Source organism: Oncorhynchus mykiss, chromosome 9 (genome assembly GCF_057628025.1).
Source record: "Oncorhynchus mykiss isolate SJ-2025 chromosome 9, ASM5762802v1, whole genome shotgun sequence".
In the NCBI taxonomy this organism is placed as follows: Eukaryota; Metazoa; Chordata; class Actinopteri; order Salmoniformes; family Salmonidae; genus Oncorhynchus; species Oncorhynchus mykiss.
Genome location: NC_143030.1, coordinates 82,339,899 through 82,357,398, shown reverse-complemented (window position 1 = coordinate 82,357,398; position 17,500 = coordinate 82,339,899). Strand labels below are relative to the sequence as shown.

Sequence of the window (17,500 nt, the reverse complement as noted above, 5' to 3'; positions counted from 1 at the left end):
TCTCGTTCTCCCTCTCTGTCTCCCTCTCTCTTGGACTTCTCTGTCTATCTTTCTCTTTGTCTCTCCTTCTCTCCCTCTCTCTCTCTCTGCCTGTCTCTTTCTCTCTCTCTCTTTGTCTCGTTCTCTCTCTCTGTCTCCCTCTCTCTTGGTCTTCTCTGTCTATCTTTCTCTTTGTCTCTCCTTCTCTCCCTCTCTCTCTCTCTGCCTGTCTCTTTCTCTCTCTCTCTTTGTCTCGTTCTCCCTCTCTGTCTCCCTCTCTCTTGGTCTTCTCTGTCTATCTTTCTCTTTGTCTCTCCTTCTCTCCCTCTCTCTCTCTCTCCCTCTCTCTTTCTCTCTCCCTCTTCCAGAGGGTTTTGTCTATCCTAGGCCAGAGGGTGTCTATGCACTACAGTGACCCTAAACCACGCGCCAACGAGGACTGGCTCTGTAACAAGGTACAACAGCTAACAACCTCACTGTGTGGCTTCTCATCTTGTTTTCAATTCTCACTGGTACTGATCGCCTCTGTTGCTGTTCTAACAGTGTGGGGTTCAGAACTTCAAGAGGAGAGAGAAGTGCTTTAAATGTGGTGTTCCTAAATCAGGTAAACATGTGATACAGTGATACCTAAACCCTATGATAAACATAGACAGATGTGTTTTGTGTTGTCCACTGGGATATCCGACTGTGTTTTTTTTTTACCTTTAGAGGCAGAGCTGAAACTGCCCCAGCTGAGGGAGTTACCTCTGGGTGTGCATCAGAAGGACGGCTTATTGCCCCTCCCTGCTCTCTACCAGCCAGCTGCTACCACCTCTACTGCCGTCACCACTCCCAGGGCTGGGGGCAGGGCTGGGGCAGGAGGAGCTGACACACAGCAGGCTGAGGTGGCCAACGACAGTAAGTCTCTCTCTCAAGTCAATTTAAATTGAAGGGGCTTGGGAAACATATGTTAACATTGCCAAAGCAAGTGAAGTAGATAATAAACAAAACTGAAATAAGCAATAAAAAATTAACACTAAACACTACACTCACAAAAATTCCAAAATAATAAAGACATTTCAAATGTCATTATGTATACAGTGGAAGTTGGAAGTTTACATACATTTAGGTTGGAGTCATTAAAACTAGTTTTTCAACCACTCCACAAATGTCTTGTTAACAAAATATAGTTTTGGCAAGTCGGTTAGGACATCTACTTTGTGCATGACACAAGTCATTTTTCCAACAATTGTTTACAGAAAGATTATTTCACTTATAATTCACTGTATCACAATTCCAGTGGGTCAGAAGTTTACATACACTAAGTTGACTGTGCCTTTAAACAGCTTGGAAATTACAGAAAATGATGTCATGGCTTTAGAAGCTTCTGATAGGCTAATTGACATCATTTGAGTCAATTGTAGGTGTACCTGTGGATGTATTTCAAGGCCTACCTTCAAACTCAGTGCCACTTTGCTTGACATCACGGGAAAAGCAAAAGAAATCAGCCAAGACCTCCGAAAAGATTGTAGACCTCCACAAGTCTGGTTCATCCTTGGGAGCAATTTCCAAATGCCTGAAGGTACCACGTTCATCTGTACAAACAATAGTATGCACATATAAACACCATGGGACCACGCAGCCGTCATACCGCTCAGGAAGGAGACGCGTTCTGTCTCCTAGAGATGAACATACTTTGGTGTGAAAAGTGCAAATCAATCCCAGAACAACAGCAAAGGACCTTGTGAAGATGCTGGAGGAAACAGGTACAAAAGTATCTATATCCACAGTGAAACGAGTCTTATATCGAGCAAACTTGAAAGGCCTCTCAGCAAGGAAGAAGCCTCTGCTCCAAAACCGCCATTAAAAAGCCAGACTACGGTTTGCAACTGCACATGGGGACAAAGATCATACTTTTTGGAGAAATGTCTTCTGGTCTGATGAAACAAAAATAGAACTGTTTGGCCTTAATAACCATCATTATGTTTGGAGGAAAAAGGGAGAGAATTACAAGCCGAAGAACACCATCCCAACCTTGAAGCACGGGGGTGGCAGCATCATGTTGTGGGGGTGCTTTGCTGCAGGAGGGACTGGTGCACTTCACAAAATAGATGGCATCATGAGGACGGAATATTATGGATATATTGAAGCAACATGTCAAGACATCAGTAATGGAGTTAAAGCTTGGTCGCAAATGGGTCTTCCAAATGGACAATGACCCCAAGCATACTTCCAAAGTTGTGTCAAAATAGCTTAAGGACAACAAAGTCAAGGTATTGGAGTGGCCATCACAAAGCCCTGACCTCAATCCTATGGAACATTTGTGGGCAGAAGTGTAAAGTGTGTGCAAGCAAGGAGGCCTACACACCTGACTCAGTTACACCAGCTCTGTCAGGAGGAATGGGCCAAAATTCACCCAACTTATTGTGGGAAGCTTGTGGAAGGCTACCCGAAACATTTGACCCAAGTTAAACAATTTAAAGACAATGCTACCAAATACTAATTGAGTGTATGTAAACTTCTGACCCACTGGGAATGTGATGAAAGAAATAAAAGCTGAAATAAATCATTCTCTCTACTATTCTGACATTTCACATTCTTAAAATAAAGTGGTGATCCTAACTGACCTAAGACAGGGAATTTTTAATAGGATTAAATGTCAGGAATTGTGAAAAACTGAGTTTAAATGTATTTGGTTAAGGTGTATGCAAACTTCCGACTTCAACTGTATATATACAGTGTTGTAATGATGTGCAAATGATTAAAGTACAAAAGGGAAAATAAATAAACATAAATTTGGGTTGTATTTACAATACTGTTTGTTCTTCACTGGTTGACCTTTTCTTGTGGCAACAGGTCACACATCTTGCTGCTGTAATGCACACTGGGTATTTCACCCAGTAGATATGGGAGTTTATCAAAATTGGGTTTGTTTTCAAATTCTTTGTGGATCTGTGTAATCTGAGGGAAATATGTCTCTAATATGGTCGTACATTTGGCAGGAGGTTAGGAAGTGCAGCTCAGTTTACAACGAATTTTGTGGGCAGTGTGCACATAGCCTGTCTTCTCTTGAGAGCCAGGTCTGCCTACGGCGGCCTTTCTCAATAGCAAGGCTATGCTCACTGAGTCTGTACATAGTCAAAGCTTTCCTTAAGTTTATGTCAGTCACTGGTCAGGTATTCTGCCACTGTGTACTCTCTGTTTAGGGGCAGATAGCGTTCTAATTTGCTCCTTTTTTTTGTGGATTATATCAAGTGGGTCGAATAGTTATCGTTTTGCTTTCTCATAATTTGGTTGGGTCTAATTGTGCTGCTGTCCTGGGGGTCTGTGGGGTCTGTTTGTGTTTATGTTTGTGAACAGAGCCCCAGGACCAGCTTGCTTGCAGCTTGCTTCTCCAGGTTCATCTCTCTGTAGGTGATGACTCTTCTCCAGGTTCATCTCTCTGTAGGTGATGGCTCTTCTCCAGGTTCATCTCTCTGTAGGTGATGACTCTTCTCCAGGTTCATCTCTCTGTAGGTGATGACTCTTCTCCAGGTTCATCTCTCTGTAGGTGATGGCTCTTCTCCAGGTTCATCTCTCTGTAGGTGATGACTCTTCTCCAGGTTCATCTCTCTGTTGGTGATGACTCTTCTCCAGGTTCATCTCTCTGTAGGTGATGACTCTTCTCCAGGTTCATTCATCTCTCTGTAGGTGATGACTCTTCTCCAGGTTCATCTCTCTGTAGGTGATGACTCTTCTCCAGGTTCATTCATCTCTCTGTAGGTGATGACTCTTCTCCAGGTTCATTCATCTCTCTGTAGGTGATGGCTCTAATGTCCTAATTCTGCTCTGCATTGTTTGGGGTTCTACGTTGTACATAAAGTGTATTTTCAGTCTCAGTTGGGAGTTTACGTAAGTGGTCAGATGCTTAAGGACTGTTTTGCACAGACTGGATGTTTTGCTAGCACAGACTGGATGTTTTGCAGCACAGACTGGATGTTTTGGTAGCACAGACTGGATGTTTTGGTAGCACAGACTGGATGTTTTGGTAGCACAGACTGGATGTTTTGGTAGCACAGACTGGATGTTTTGCAGCACAGACTGGATGTTTTGGTAGCACAGACTGGATGTTTTGGTAGCACAGACTGGATGTTTTGGTAGCACAGACTGGATGTTTTGGTAGCACAGACTGGATGTTTTGGTAGCACAGACTGGATGTTTTGGTAGCACAGACTGGATGTTTTGGTAGCACAGACTGGATGTTTTGGTAGCACAGACTGGATGTTTTGCTGTCACAGACTGGATGTTTTGCTGTCACAGACTGGATGTTTTGCTAGCACAGACTGGATGTTTTGCTAGCACAGACTGGATGTTTTGCTGTCACAGACTGGATGTTTTGCTAGCACAGACTGGATGTTTTGCTAGCACAGACTGGATGTTTTGCTAGCACAGACTGGATGTCTAAGCATCAATACAGGACTAAGATTGAATCATGCTCTGATGCTTGTCGGATGTGGCAGGGCAAACTATTATGGACTACAAAGGGAAACCCAACTGCGAGTTGCCCAGTGACGCGAGCCTACCAGACGAGCTAAATGCTTTTAATGCTCGCTTCGAGGCAAGCAACACTGAACCTTACATGAGAGCACCAGCTTTGATCACGCTCTCCATAGCCGATGTGAGCATGACCTTTAAACAGGTCAACATTCACAAAGCCACAGGGTCAGATGGATTACCAGGACGTGTACTCAGAGCATGCGCTGACCTGCTGGCAAGTGTCTTCACTGACATTTTCAACCTCTCCCTGACCGAGTCTGTAATAACTACATGTTTTAGGCAGTCCACGATAGTCCCTGTGCCCAAGGAAGCGAAGGTAACCTGCCTAAATGATTACCGCCCCATAGCACTCACATCAGTAGCCATGAAGTGCTTTGAAAAGCTGGTCATGGCTCACATCAACAGCATCCTCCCAGATACCCTAGACCCACTCCAATTCGCATACCGCCCCAACAGATCCACAGATGACCCAAACGCACTCCACACTGCCCTTTCCCACCTGGACAAAAGGAACACCTATGTGAGAATGCTGTTCATTAACTACAGCTCAGCGTTCAACACCATAGTGCCCACAAAGCTCAACACTAAGCTAAGGACCCTGGGACTAAACACCTCCCTCTGCAACTGGATCCTGGACTTCCTGGCCGCCCCCAGGTGATCAGGGCAGGTAACAACACATCCGCCACGCTGACCCTCAACACGGAGGCCCCTCGGCGGTATGTGCTCAGCCCCCTCCTGTACTCTCTGTTCACACATGACTGCACGGCCAGGCACAAATCCAACGCCATCATTAAGTTTGCTGATGACACATCAGTGGTAGGCCTGATCACCGACAACGATGAGACAGCCTGTAGGGAGGAGGTCAGAGACCTGGCTGTGTGGTGCCAGGACAACAACCTCTCCCTCAATGTGATCAAGACAAAGGAGATGATTGTGGACTACAGGAAAAGGAGGGCCGAACAGAACCCCATTAACATCGACTGGACTGTAGTGGAGCGGGTTGAGAGCTTCAAGTTCCTTGGTGTCCACGTCACCAACAAACTATCATGGTCCAAACACACCAAGATAGTTGTGAAAAGGGCACGACAACACCTTTTCCCCCTCAGGAGACTGAAAAGATTTGGCATGGGTCCTCAGATCCTCAAGAAGTTCTACAGCTGCGCCATCGAGAGCATCCTGACCGGTTGCATTAGCTGGTATGGCAACCACTCAGCATCTGACCGTAAGGCGCTACAGAGGGTAGTAAATTCGGCCCAGTACATCACTGGGGCCAAGCTTCCTGACATCAAGGACCTCTATACCAGGCGGTGTAAGAGGAAAGCCCAAAAATTGTCAAAGACTCCAGTCACCCAAGTTATAGACTGTTCTCTCTGTTCTAAATATTTTATTAGATGTTCTATGTATCTCTATTTATCTCTCTTTTTCTGTTTTTCTCTGTCTTTCTCTATGACACCACCATTTTCTGGCTTTTGGTTTGTAGTGAAATATCTGTTTATGATTTGAAGATGTACCAAAATATTTTGTTATTGGTTGTACCTCATAAACTGTCATACCCAGTGCCTTCAGAAAGTCTTCACACCCCCTTGTCTTTTCCACATTTTGTTGTGTTACAGCCTGAATTTAAATTGAGATGTATTTTGTCACTGGCCTACACACAATACCCCATAATGTCAAAGTGGAATTATGTTTTAGATTGTAAAAAAAAAAAGTTGTATAAAAATTTTAAAAATGAAATATCTCGAGTCATATTCAACCCCTTTGTTATGGCAAGCCTACCTTAGCCTGAAGTTCAGGAGTAAAACTTTGCTTAACAAGTCACATAATAAGTTGCTTGGACTCATTGTGTGTAATAATAGTGTTTAACTTTCGTCTGAACTTTCGCCTGGCCCGCGCCTCCTGAGTTTGGATTTGTGTACTAAACGCGCAAACAAAAAGGAGGTATTTGGACGTGAATTATGGACTTTATCGAACAAAACAAACATTTACTGTGGAACTGCGATTCCTGGGAGTGCATTCTGATGAAGATCATCAATGGTAAGTGAATATTTATAATGCTATTTCTGATTTCTGTTGACTCCACAACATGGCAGGTACCTGTTTGGGTTGTTTTGGTCTCTGAGCGCCATACTCAGATTATTGCATGGTGTGCTTTTTCCATCAAGTTTTTTTAAAATCTGACACAGCGGTTGCATTAAGGAGAAGTTTATCTAAAGTTCCATGTATAACACTTGTATCTTTTATCAATGTTTATTATGAGTATTTCTGTAAATTGATGTGGCTCTCCGCAAAATCACCAGATGTTTTGGAGGCAAAACATTGCTGAACATAACGCGCCAATGTAAACTACGATTTTTGGATATAAATATGAACTTTATCGAACAAAACATACATGTATTGTGTAACATGAAGTCCTATGAGTGTCATCTGATGAAGATCATCAAAGGTTAGTTATTCATTTTATCTCTATTTCTGCTTTTTGTGTCTCCTCTCTTTGGCTGGAAAAATTGCTGCGTTTTTCTGTTGACTTGGTACTGACCTAACATAATCAGTTGGTGTGCTTTCGTCGTAAAGAGTTTTTGAAATCGGACACTGTGGTGGGATTAACAGCAAGTTGTTGTTTGAATTTGGCTGTTGTCAAGTCAATCCCGTTAACAGGATCTCAGCCGATCTCAGCCGTAAGAAGTTAACACAACCAAATGTGGAATAAATCTAGGAATATGAATACTGTCTGAAGGCACTGTACCTGTCTCTTTCATTTACCTTCTCTCCCTTCTCGCTCTCAACCAATCAACCAATCTCTCCAGCTCTGATCCTGAGGAACCTGGGTCCCCATACTTCTCCAGACTCCGTCCTGTTTCCTTGCTCTGTCTCCTAATGTTCTCTCTACCTCCCTCCCTCCCCCATCCCGCCCTTCATCTCTCCTCTCTCCAGCTCTGATCCTGAGGAACCTGGGTCCCCATACCTCCCTGGAGTCCATCCTGTCCACTCTGGCTCCCTTCGCTACTCTGTCGCCTTCTAATGTTCGACTGATCAAAGATAAACAGACACAACTCAACCGGGGCTTCGCTTTCCTACAGCTGTCTACTATAGTGGTGAGGAGATACCAACAACTGTCTACTATAGTGGCGAGGAGATACCTACAGCTGTCTACTATAGTGGTGAGGAGATACCTACAGCTGTCTACTATAGTGGTGAGGAGATACCTACAGCTGTCTGCTATAGTGGTGAGGAGATACATACAGCTGTCAACTATAGTGGTGAGGAGATACCTACAGCTGTCTACTATAGTGGTGAGGAGATACCTACAGCTGTCTACTGTAGTGATGAGGAGATACCTACAGCTGTAGTGGTGAGGAGATACCTACAGCTGTCTACTGTAGTGATGAGGAGATACCTACAGCTGTAGTGGTGAGGAGATACATACAGCTGTCTACTATAGTGGTGAGGCGATACCTACAGCTGTAGTGGTGAGGAGATACATACAGCTGTCTACTATAGTGGTGAGGAGATACCTACAGCTGTAGTGGTGAGGAGATACCTACAACTGTCTACTCAGAGCTGTGTGTTTTGCAGGAAGCATCTCAGCTTCTCCAGATCCTCCAGGCCTTACAGCCAGCTCTCTCTATAGATGGGAAGGCCATCGCCGTGGAGTTCGCCAAAGGATCCAAACGGTACACACACACGTCAGGTTCTTCCGTCCTCGTGACGGACCTAAAAATGAATTTCCGTTCAACATCCTATTTCCTGTAACCCTAAGCTTAAAATAGCCTTTGTCCTCGTTGTTCTCCACTGAGGAGAATTTTCCTTGTTTTATTGTCCTTGTGGGGAGATTTGGGAATTTTAGGATAGAATAACCAATAGATGCATTCAGAAAGTATTCATACACTTTGACACATCCCAGAAAGACAGTGAAAACATGTTTTTATACATTTATGGACCATTAAATACAGAAATATCTCATTTACATACGTTGTCACACCCCTGAGTCAATACTTTTGTAGAAGCACCTTTGGCAACGATTACAGCTGTGAGTCTTTCTGGTTAAGTCGTAACATGCTGACCAAACCGGCGTCCTCTTGCTGCATCGTGCGCACGTTGGTTTTTGTCTATCGCCACCAGAGATGTTCAACGAGACGCAGGTCAAAAAAAAATATACAAAAACCAACTTTGAACCAACTATATTCATTTGGGGTTAGTGTTACTTACCCAGTAAGAAAACCAAAACATTTCACTCAAACAGAAGAACTAACATAGAATCACTTACCGACAACCAGAGCGAAGCAGGTGGGGTTTTAGGAGCGGTTCTGAAAGACACTCATGGAAGTGTCCACTGAAAGTTGACGAGCAACTACAACTGGGACCTAAAAGACACCCAGCATAAACGCTGAACTAAATTGGCCCAAGAAAAGACAAAACAAAAGAAAAATCCACACCAAACATAAAGACCGGAAGCAATCCAAAAAGGTGGAGCAAAATGAAACCAGGGAAATCGGTTAAAAGATTGTTCGTCTAGAAGTCAAAATAGGGCGTGCCACCTGAAGGTGTCGACCCTCCACATCTATCAAAACAGCTGGAGCACTGGGGCCAGCCACTCTTAAATAGCACCCGGGCCAGCACAGGCGAAACACAGACTAACGAGGTGACACCGATCGGTGAGTCCTACGCGCTAACGAGCTATAAAGTCTGAAAACATAAACCGAAACCTGTATCATCTTCAGTTGGTGGTTTACTCACAGAAAACAACTTCCATTATACAACTTAATAAACATAAATGCGTCCATACTTAAATGTGTCGCCTTTTCCAATGGTGTTTACTGGCTGTAAAACAATGAAATAAGCAGTACAAAAGTTTGGACACACCTACTCATTCAAGGGTTTTTCTTAGAGTTAATTTATAACCGATTCAGGAATCTAGGCGTATGGCGCAAGTCACGACTTCACATGAGAGCCTTTTGAACGTAAAATTTGTTTTCATCAAAAATGCCTTTTTTTGGGCAGAAATACCTTCTGGAACATGTGAACTTTCATGTGCCTTAATATCAAACTTATATGTAATTTGTAAATACAAATAAAATTGTTAAATTACGAGCCTAGTTGGTTTAGCCACAGAAAAAGTGAGCAACCTTCCCGCTAGCCATGATTGGCTGAGATAATGAGTGGGCTGGACATGCCGAGAGATGAGTTTGGATTGGTCTGCAGGTGTGGCATATTGTGTCTGTAAAATGAGCTGCTCGTTATGCCTAGATAATCCTTTCTACTGTAGTTTTTTCTTAAAGATATAACGTTAGGATAACGTCAGCCATGGAGAACTGCAAATATGCTGCTACTGCTCTCAAAAACATTACTGCCCTGAATTTATCAGGCGCTATCGACAAAGGTCAGTGGGAAAAAAGTTGTGGTGGTGGACTACTTTCTGGACGACGATCGTGCCACACAATGCTGACTCTCTCTCTCTCACTCTGGAAAATAACACGTTTTTTTAAACTGGCCAAACAAACTGTACAAACTAAACGGAAACAATGCAGGATGTCTGATGAAAGGGGTTGCAGTCTGCCGTGAAGCGTTCGTCCACGTATACAGGTAAGAGTCTAGCTACACATTCAGATATTATGATGTCAGAAAGTTGTTTTCGTTGCAAGTTAAAACTAGCTGTTAGCTAGCCAGCTGGAGTTCGATGGCTGGCTTTCTCACTAACATTGAACCTAACGTTTTTTTAGTTTGCTATGACAATCGGTTTGCATTGCTAGTAACGTTACTCTATTGATTGGGATTATAGTAAAAAAAATTTTAGCTAGCTAACGTTAACGTGACATGTCTAAACAAAAGACCCAGAGTTAAAGCTTGCTGTTAGCTAGCTAACGTTAGCTGAGGTTAGGTGGCTGGCTAGCTAGCTAACATTAATTTGTGTGTGTGTGTAACATTAGTGATGTTATCTCAGAATGCCATTTTCGCATTGCTAGTTATAGCTTAATGTTAGCTAGTGTTAGCTAGCTACTTATTGGTTAACTTTAGCTAGCTGTGACAATCGGTTTGTATAACGCTTGCTGTTAGCTAGCCAGCTGACGTTAGATGGCTGGCTAGCTACAGTAGCTTACCTGTATGAACTGTGTGTAGTTAGTGACGATATCTCAGAATGCCATTTCACATCTATTGTACAATAATGTTCCAATATTTGTATCTGGAATGTGTCTTTCAGCATCAATCAGCAGAACACTCCTGACTCTAATACACCAGTCATACAGTCATCAACATGAGAGCAAGCTAGCAGGTAGCAGCGCAGTCATCAACATGAGAGCAAGCTAGCAGGTAGCAGCGCAGTCATCAACAAGAGAGCGAGCTAGCAGGTAGCAGCACAGTCATCAACATGAGAGCAAGCTAGCAGGTAGCAGCGCAGTCATCAACAAGAGAGCAAGCTAGCAGGTAGCAGCGCAGTCATCAACATGAGAGCAAGCTAGCAGGTAGCAGCGCAGTCATCAACATGAGAGCAAGCTAGCAGGTAGCAGCGCAGTCATCAACAAGAGAGCAAGCTAGCAGGTAGCAGCGCGGTCATCAACATGAGAGCAAGCTAGCAGGTAGCAGCGCAGTCATCAACATGAGAGCAAGCTAGCAGGTAGCAGCGCAGTCATCAACATGAGAGCAAGCTAGCAGGTAGCAGCGCAGTCATCAACATGAGAGCAAGCTAGCAGGTAGCAGCGCAGTCATCAACATGAGAGCAAGCTAGCAGGTAGCAGCGCAGTCATCAACAAGAGAGCGAGCTAGCAGGTAGCAGCGCAGTCATCAACATGAGAGCAAGCTAGCAGGTAGCAGCGCAGTCATCAACAAGAGAGCAAGCTAGCAGGTAGCAGCGCAGTCATCAACATGAGAGCAAGCTAGCAGGTAGCAGCGCAGTCATCAACATGAGAGCAAGCTAGCAGGTAGCAGCGCAGTCATCAACATGAGAGCAAGCTAGCAGGTAGCAGCGCAGTCATCAACATGAGAGCAAGCTAGCAGGTAGCAGCGCAGTCATCAACATGAGAGCAAGCTAGCAGGTAGCAGCGCAGTCATCAACATGAGAGCAAGCTAGCAGGTAGCAGCGCGGTCATCAACATGCACCATTTCTTCACCAACTACGGAGTTGGGGAAAACACGTGTGGACCTGAATTGTGATAACTGCTGTGGCCAAAACAAGAACAAGTTTGTGGTCTGGTATTGTGCCTGGTGGACCATGCACAAGCTCCACCAGTCTGGACCTTCACTTCCTGATCACAAGCCACAACAAGTTTGCCCCTGACTGGTGCTTCGGCCTCATCAAGCAGCGCTTCAGAAAAACCAGAGTGAACATTGCTGGTGTTGTGAAGGACAGCACTGTGACAGGGGTCAACATCCCACAGCTGATTGGACTGGAGGATGGTACGGTGCTGGGGGAAAGCTATGGCTGGCAACAACACCTGACTCCATACTTCAGGCTGCTGCCACAGATCAAGCAGTACCAGCACTTCAGGTAAAAAATCATTTTAATTGTATGAGGTTACTCTTATGTAAACCTGGGAGGTGAATTGATGTTGTGGAAGGTTATAGTGTCTTCTGATTTGTTGTTGTTCCCTGTTTTACAGCTTCAATGCTCTGGAGCCTGATGTTGTCGCTAAGGAGCGTTCGGACTGTTGGGACATCTTTCCTCCCGGTCTGCCTGTACAAGCACCACCTGGACTGGACAAAGCGAGACAAACTATATTTTTGAGAAGATCAGGGATTTTGTGATGAGTCATCAGCACTATCTGCGATGAACGTGGTACCTTCAGGCGTTTGGAAATCGCGCTCCAAAGATGAACCAGACCTCCAATTGACTGAAAATATGTCAATTAGCCTATCAGAAGCTTCTAAAGCCATGACATCATTTTCTGGAATGTTCCAAGCTGTTTAAAGGCACAGTCAACTTAGTGTGTGTAAACTTCTGACCCACTGGAATTGTGATACAGTGAATTATAAGTGAAATAATGTCTGTAAATAATTGTTGGGAAAATGACTTGTGTCATGCACAAAGTAGATGTCCTAACCGGCTTGCAAAAACTATAGTTTGTTTACTAGAAATTTGTGGAGTGGTTGAAAAACGAGTTTTAATGACTCCAACCTAAGTGTATGTAAACTTCCGACTTCAACTGTCTACCCAAAACTTTTGACCCAAGTTAAACTATTTAAAGGCAATGCTATCAAATACTAAATGAGTGTATGTAAACTTCTGACCCACTGGGAATGTGATGAAATAAATAATTGCTGAAATCTCTCTACTATTATTCCGACATTTCTCATTCTTAAAATAAACTGACCCAAGACAGGGAATTTTTACTAGGATTAAATGTCAGGAATTGTGAAAAACTGAGTTTAAATGTATTTGGCTAAGGTGTATGTAAAACTTCTGACTTCAACTGTACATTATCAAGTATTTCACACATATTATCCAGATACTGACTGTTAGCATTTGGTGGTCAATAGCAGCTTCCCTCAAGAATGTGCTTTAGGTGAGGCAGATGAACCTGTAGCCATATTACTACAACAGTATTTAACATTATCCAGATACTGACTGTCTATAGCAGCTTCCCACCAGAATGTGCTTTAGGTGAGGCTGATGAACCTGTAGCCATATTACTACAACAGTATTTAACATGAGATCCTCTCTAATCTTTACAGTAATGTGGTTCTGAATATAAACAGCAACACCTCCACCATTGGCATTTCTGTATTCTCTGTAGATGTTATAACCTTGTATTGCTACAACTGTATCATCAAAGGTAATGTTAATGTGGGCTATTTTTTTTTTTTTTACACTTTTCTGGGATGCTTGATCGTTTTTATTGCTTTACTGGGAAGGTTAGCAGAAGTAGACATGCTCATGTTATTTATGTTTGAGTTGATGAGCTGCACACAGTGAACTTCTGACTTGGGCACACCGCCTCAGTGTAAACAGTATAACTCTGTTTCATAGGTACATGATTACTGCAGACAGACGCTGTAGGATCAACAGAGGCATTCAGGGCAGTTAGAGGGACATACATTTAGTTGCTTATATTGTGTCTGCCAACACCACTGGGATAATGTAGAATGTGCTGAAGCATTATGACAACTCAGTGGCACAATGGTAGGGATTAACTGAGCTAGGCTTAGGTCATTGATAAGTCATTGTCTCAACGCAGCCTTTGAAATGTGTGGACAGAGTCCAGGAGCCAAGATGATTCGGGTGATCATCCTTCCTGTTTCCAGAAGGTGGCAAAGTTATATATAAAAGTGATTCCAACAAAGCTACAGTAATCTTTTAGCCAGGTGTGTAATGCCAGTAGCCTGCTGAATCTTTCACACTCGTGGTCCAACGATGGTACCGGACATGAAATGATTGGCCACTTTTTGGAGTCTTTCAGTGCTAGAATCAGTTCTTTAAAAATTTATTTTCGGGAAGTTCTGAGCCAGCCCTCCTAATGTGGTTTGACCCCACATGGGCTACGATAGCGTCAGCTCCCGGCAGCTGTCGTAGAACGGTCGAAAGCAGCCTTGTAATGTCCTGTACTCGTGCTCCAGGATAGCACAGAGTTTTTTCCACGGGAACCATGATGTTTCTTACCATAGAACTTCCGATGACAACAGCTGGTGCAATGAGGAGGTCCGGGTGTTCTTTCACCTCGAGTGGTTTCGCAAACCCCTCGAGGACCAAAGGGTGTTGGGGCCCTATGGACCCGAGCCAGCTGTAGTATTCATTGTGGATGATGAATGGGCCAGGGTCTTAGACAACCTCACAGTCTGATGTGGGGGAAGATCTGAACCCGAGGTAGAAGCCACCGAGAGGGAAACAGAACAGAGGACGAAGGCACATGCATCTCCGGAACTGATCTGTTTCTAGTCTGTATCCGGTACAGGTTTAACATCTCCAAGGAGGCCCCCGTTGCCAGAAAATATTTCTCAATGTAACCCACACTAGCTTCATCAAACTCCTCCTCTGGACATTTCTTAGCATAACAAAAAGGGGATAGGGAAACATATTTACTCTGTTCCACAACCAGCTGCTTCCTAGGTATCGGAGTGTCAACTTGGGTACTTTTCTGATAACCCTTCAGGTTCCTCTACTCTAGGTTCCTTACAAACCACAGGATTTGGCACGACCTTCCCTCCAGCCAAATCACCTCACTCCAATGACGACGGAATCAAAAATAAAATTAGACTTGAGTTCCACATTATACAAAATAACTTTCATGCAAACCATTTCCACGCCTTGTACTAAAACACTGTAACCCGTTGCTGAAGTGTCAGACAAAGGCAGAAGGCCCTCCAGAATGAAGGACTGGCCTGCCCCAGTGTCTCACAGTATCTTCACCAACTGCTTAACAGCATCTCCACTCTGCAGAGACACGAACCCGTCTGAAACAATGGGTTCATACACATCTGATCCAAAATCTTGTTTAGGAGATACACCAGTCCAAACCAGAGACTTAATGGACTGGAGTGTTTCCCAGTCCCAACCAGAGACTTAATGGACTGTAGTGCTCCCAACCAGAGACTTAATGGACTGGAGTGTTCCCAGTCCCTACCAGAGACTTAATGGACTGTAGTGCTCCCAACCAGAGACTTAATGGACTGGAGTGTTCCCAACCAGAGACTTAATGGGCTGTAGTGCTCCCAACCAGAGACTTAATGGACTGGAGTGTTCCCAACCAGAGACTTAATGGACTGGAGTTTTCCCAACCAGAGACTTAATGGACTGTAGTGTTTCCCAGTCCCAACCAGAGACTTAATGGACTGGAGTGTTCCCAACCAGAGACTTAATGGACTGGAGTGTTTCCCAGTCCCAACCAGAGACTTAATGGACTGTAGTGCTCCCAACCAGAGACTTAATGGGCTGTAGTGTTTCCCAGTCCCAACCAGAGACTTAATGGGCTGTAGTGCTCCCAACCAGAGACTTAATGGGCTGTAGTGCTCCCAACCAGAGACTTAATGGACTGGAGTGTTTCCCAGTCCCAACCAGAGACTTAATGGGCTGTAGTGCTCCCAACCAGAGACTTAATGGACTGTAGTGCTCCCAACCAGAGACTTAATGGGCTGTAGTGTTCCCAACCAGAGACTTAATGGACTGGAGTGTTCCCAACCAGAGACTTAATGGACTGGAGTGTTTCCCAGTCCCTACCAGAGACTTAATGGACTGGAGTGTTCCCATTCCCAACCAGAGACTTAATGGACTGGAGTTTTCCCTACCAGAGACTTAATGGACTGGAGTGTTCCCAGTCCCAACCAGAGACTTAATGGACTGGAGTGTTTCCCAGTCCCAACCAGAGACTTAATGGACTGGAGTGTTCCCAACCAGAGACTTAATGGACTGGAGTGTTCCCAGTCCCTACCAGAGACTTAATGGACTGGAGTGTTCCCAGTCCCTACCAGAGACTTAATGGACTGGAGTGTTCCCAGTCCCTACCAGAGACTTAATGGACTGGAGTGTTCCCAGTCCCTACCAGAGACTTAATGGACTGGAGTGTTCCCAGTCCCAACCAGAGACTTAATGGACTGGAGTGTTCCCAGTCCCAACCAGAGACTTAATGGACTGGAGTGTTCCCAACCAGAGACTTAATGGACTGGAGTGTTCCCAGTCCCAACCAGAGACTTAATGGACTGGAGTGTTCCCAGTCCCTACCAGAGACTTAATGGACTGGAGTGTTCCCAGTCCCTACCAGAGACTTGATGGACTGGAGTGTTCCCAGTCCCAACCAGAGACTTAATGGACTGGAGTGTTCCCAACCAGAGACTTAATGGACTGGAGTGTTCCCAGTCCCAACCAGAGACTTAATGGACTGGAGTGTTCCCAACCAGAGACTTAATGGACTGGAGTGTTCCCAACCAGAGACTTAATGGGCTGTAGTGCTCCCAACCAGAGACTTAATGGACTGGAGTGTTCCCAACCAGAGACTTAATGGACTGGAGTGTTCCCAGTCCCAACCAGAGACTTAATGGACTGGAGTGTTTCCCAGTCCCAACCAGAGACTTAATGGACTGGAGTGTTCCCAACCAGAGACTTAATGGACTGGAGTGTTCCCAGTCCCTACCAGAGACTTAATGGACTGGAGTGTTCCCAGTCCCTACCAGAGACTTAATGGACTGGAGTGTTCCCAGTCCCAACCAGAGACTTAATGGACTGGAGTGTTCCCAACCAGAGACTTAATGGACTGGAGTGTTCCCAGTCCCAACCAGAGACTTAATGGACTGGAGTGTTCCCAACCAGAGACTTAATGGACTGGAGTGTTCCCAACCAGATACTTAATGGGCTGTAGTGCTCCCAACCAGAGACTTAATGGACTGGAGTGTTCCCAACCAGAGACTTAATGGACTGGAGTGTTCCCAGTCCCAACCAGAGACTTAATGGACTGGAGTGTTCCCAACCAGAGACTTAATGGACTGGAGTGTTCTCAACCAGAGACTTAATGGATTGGTGTGTTCCCACAAGAGACTTAATGGACTGGAGTGTTCCCAACCCCAGTGCGGCAGGGTAGCCTAGTGGTTAGAGCGTTGGGCTAGTAACCGGAAGGTTGCAAGTTCAAATCCCCGAGCTGACAAGGTACAAATCTGTCGTTCTACCCCTGAACAGGCAGTTAACGCACTGTTCCTAGGCCGTCATTTGTTCTTAACTGACTTGCCTGGTTAAAAGGTAAAGGTAAAATAAAACCAGAGACTTAATGGACTGGAGTGTTCCCAGTCCCAACCAGAGACTTTTAATGATTTCTTTCTCTCAACCCCACCCCCTCCCTCCCTCCTTTCCCTCTTCTCTCTCCCCCTCACTCTCTCCACCTTTCTCTCACCCTCCCTCTCTCTCCCCCTCCCTCTCTCCCCCCTCCCTCCCTCTCTATCCCCCTCTCTCTCTCCCCCTCCCTCCCTCTGTCTCCCCCTCTCTCTCCCACTCCCTCTCTCTCCCCTCCCTCTCTCTCCCCTTCCCTCTCTCTCCCCCTCTCTCGCTCTACCCCACCCTCTCTCTCTCTCTCCCTTCCTCTCTCTCCCCCTCCTT

The 17,500-nt window shown here is 44.9% G+C and overlaps 1 protein-coding gene and 1 long non-coding RNA gene across 4 annotated transcripts in view; both read left to right on the top strand.

Moving 5' to 3' along the window:
• LOC110532861 (RNA-binding protein 10) overlaps nt 1–17,500 on the top strand; it is a 91,260-nt gene that overhangs the window by 43,414 nt on the left and 30,346 nt on the right. For all 3 annotated transcript variants that reach the window (XM_036986980.2, XM_090185582.1, XM_090185583.1), the window contains 5 exons: nt 348–434; nt 523–583; nt 688–876; nt 7,426–7,586; nt 8,068–8,165. In XM_036986980.2, coding sequence (XP_036842875.2) covers nt 348–434; nt 523–583; nt 688–876; nt 7,426–7,586; nt 8,068–8,165 — 596 coding nt within the window. The remainder of the gene's footprint in view (nt 1–347; nt 435–522; nt 584–687; nt 877–7,425; nt 7,587–8,067; nt 8,166–17,500) is intronic.
• Nucleotides 11,257–12,756, top strand: LOC149981356 (uncharacterized). Its single transcript, XR_016483466.1, has 2 exons — nt 11,257–11,974; nt 12,087–12,756. It is a non-coding gene; the product is annotated as an uncharacterized LOC149981356 (long non-coding RNA).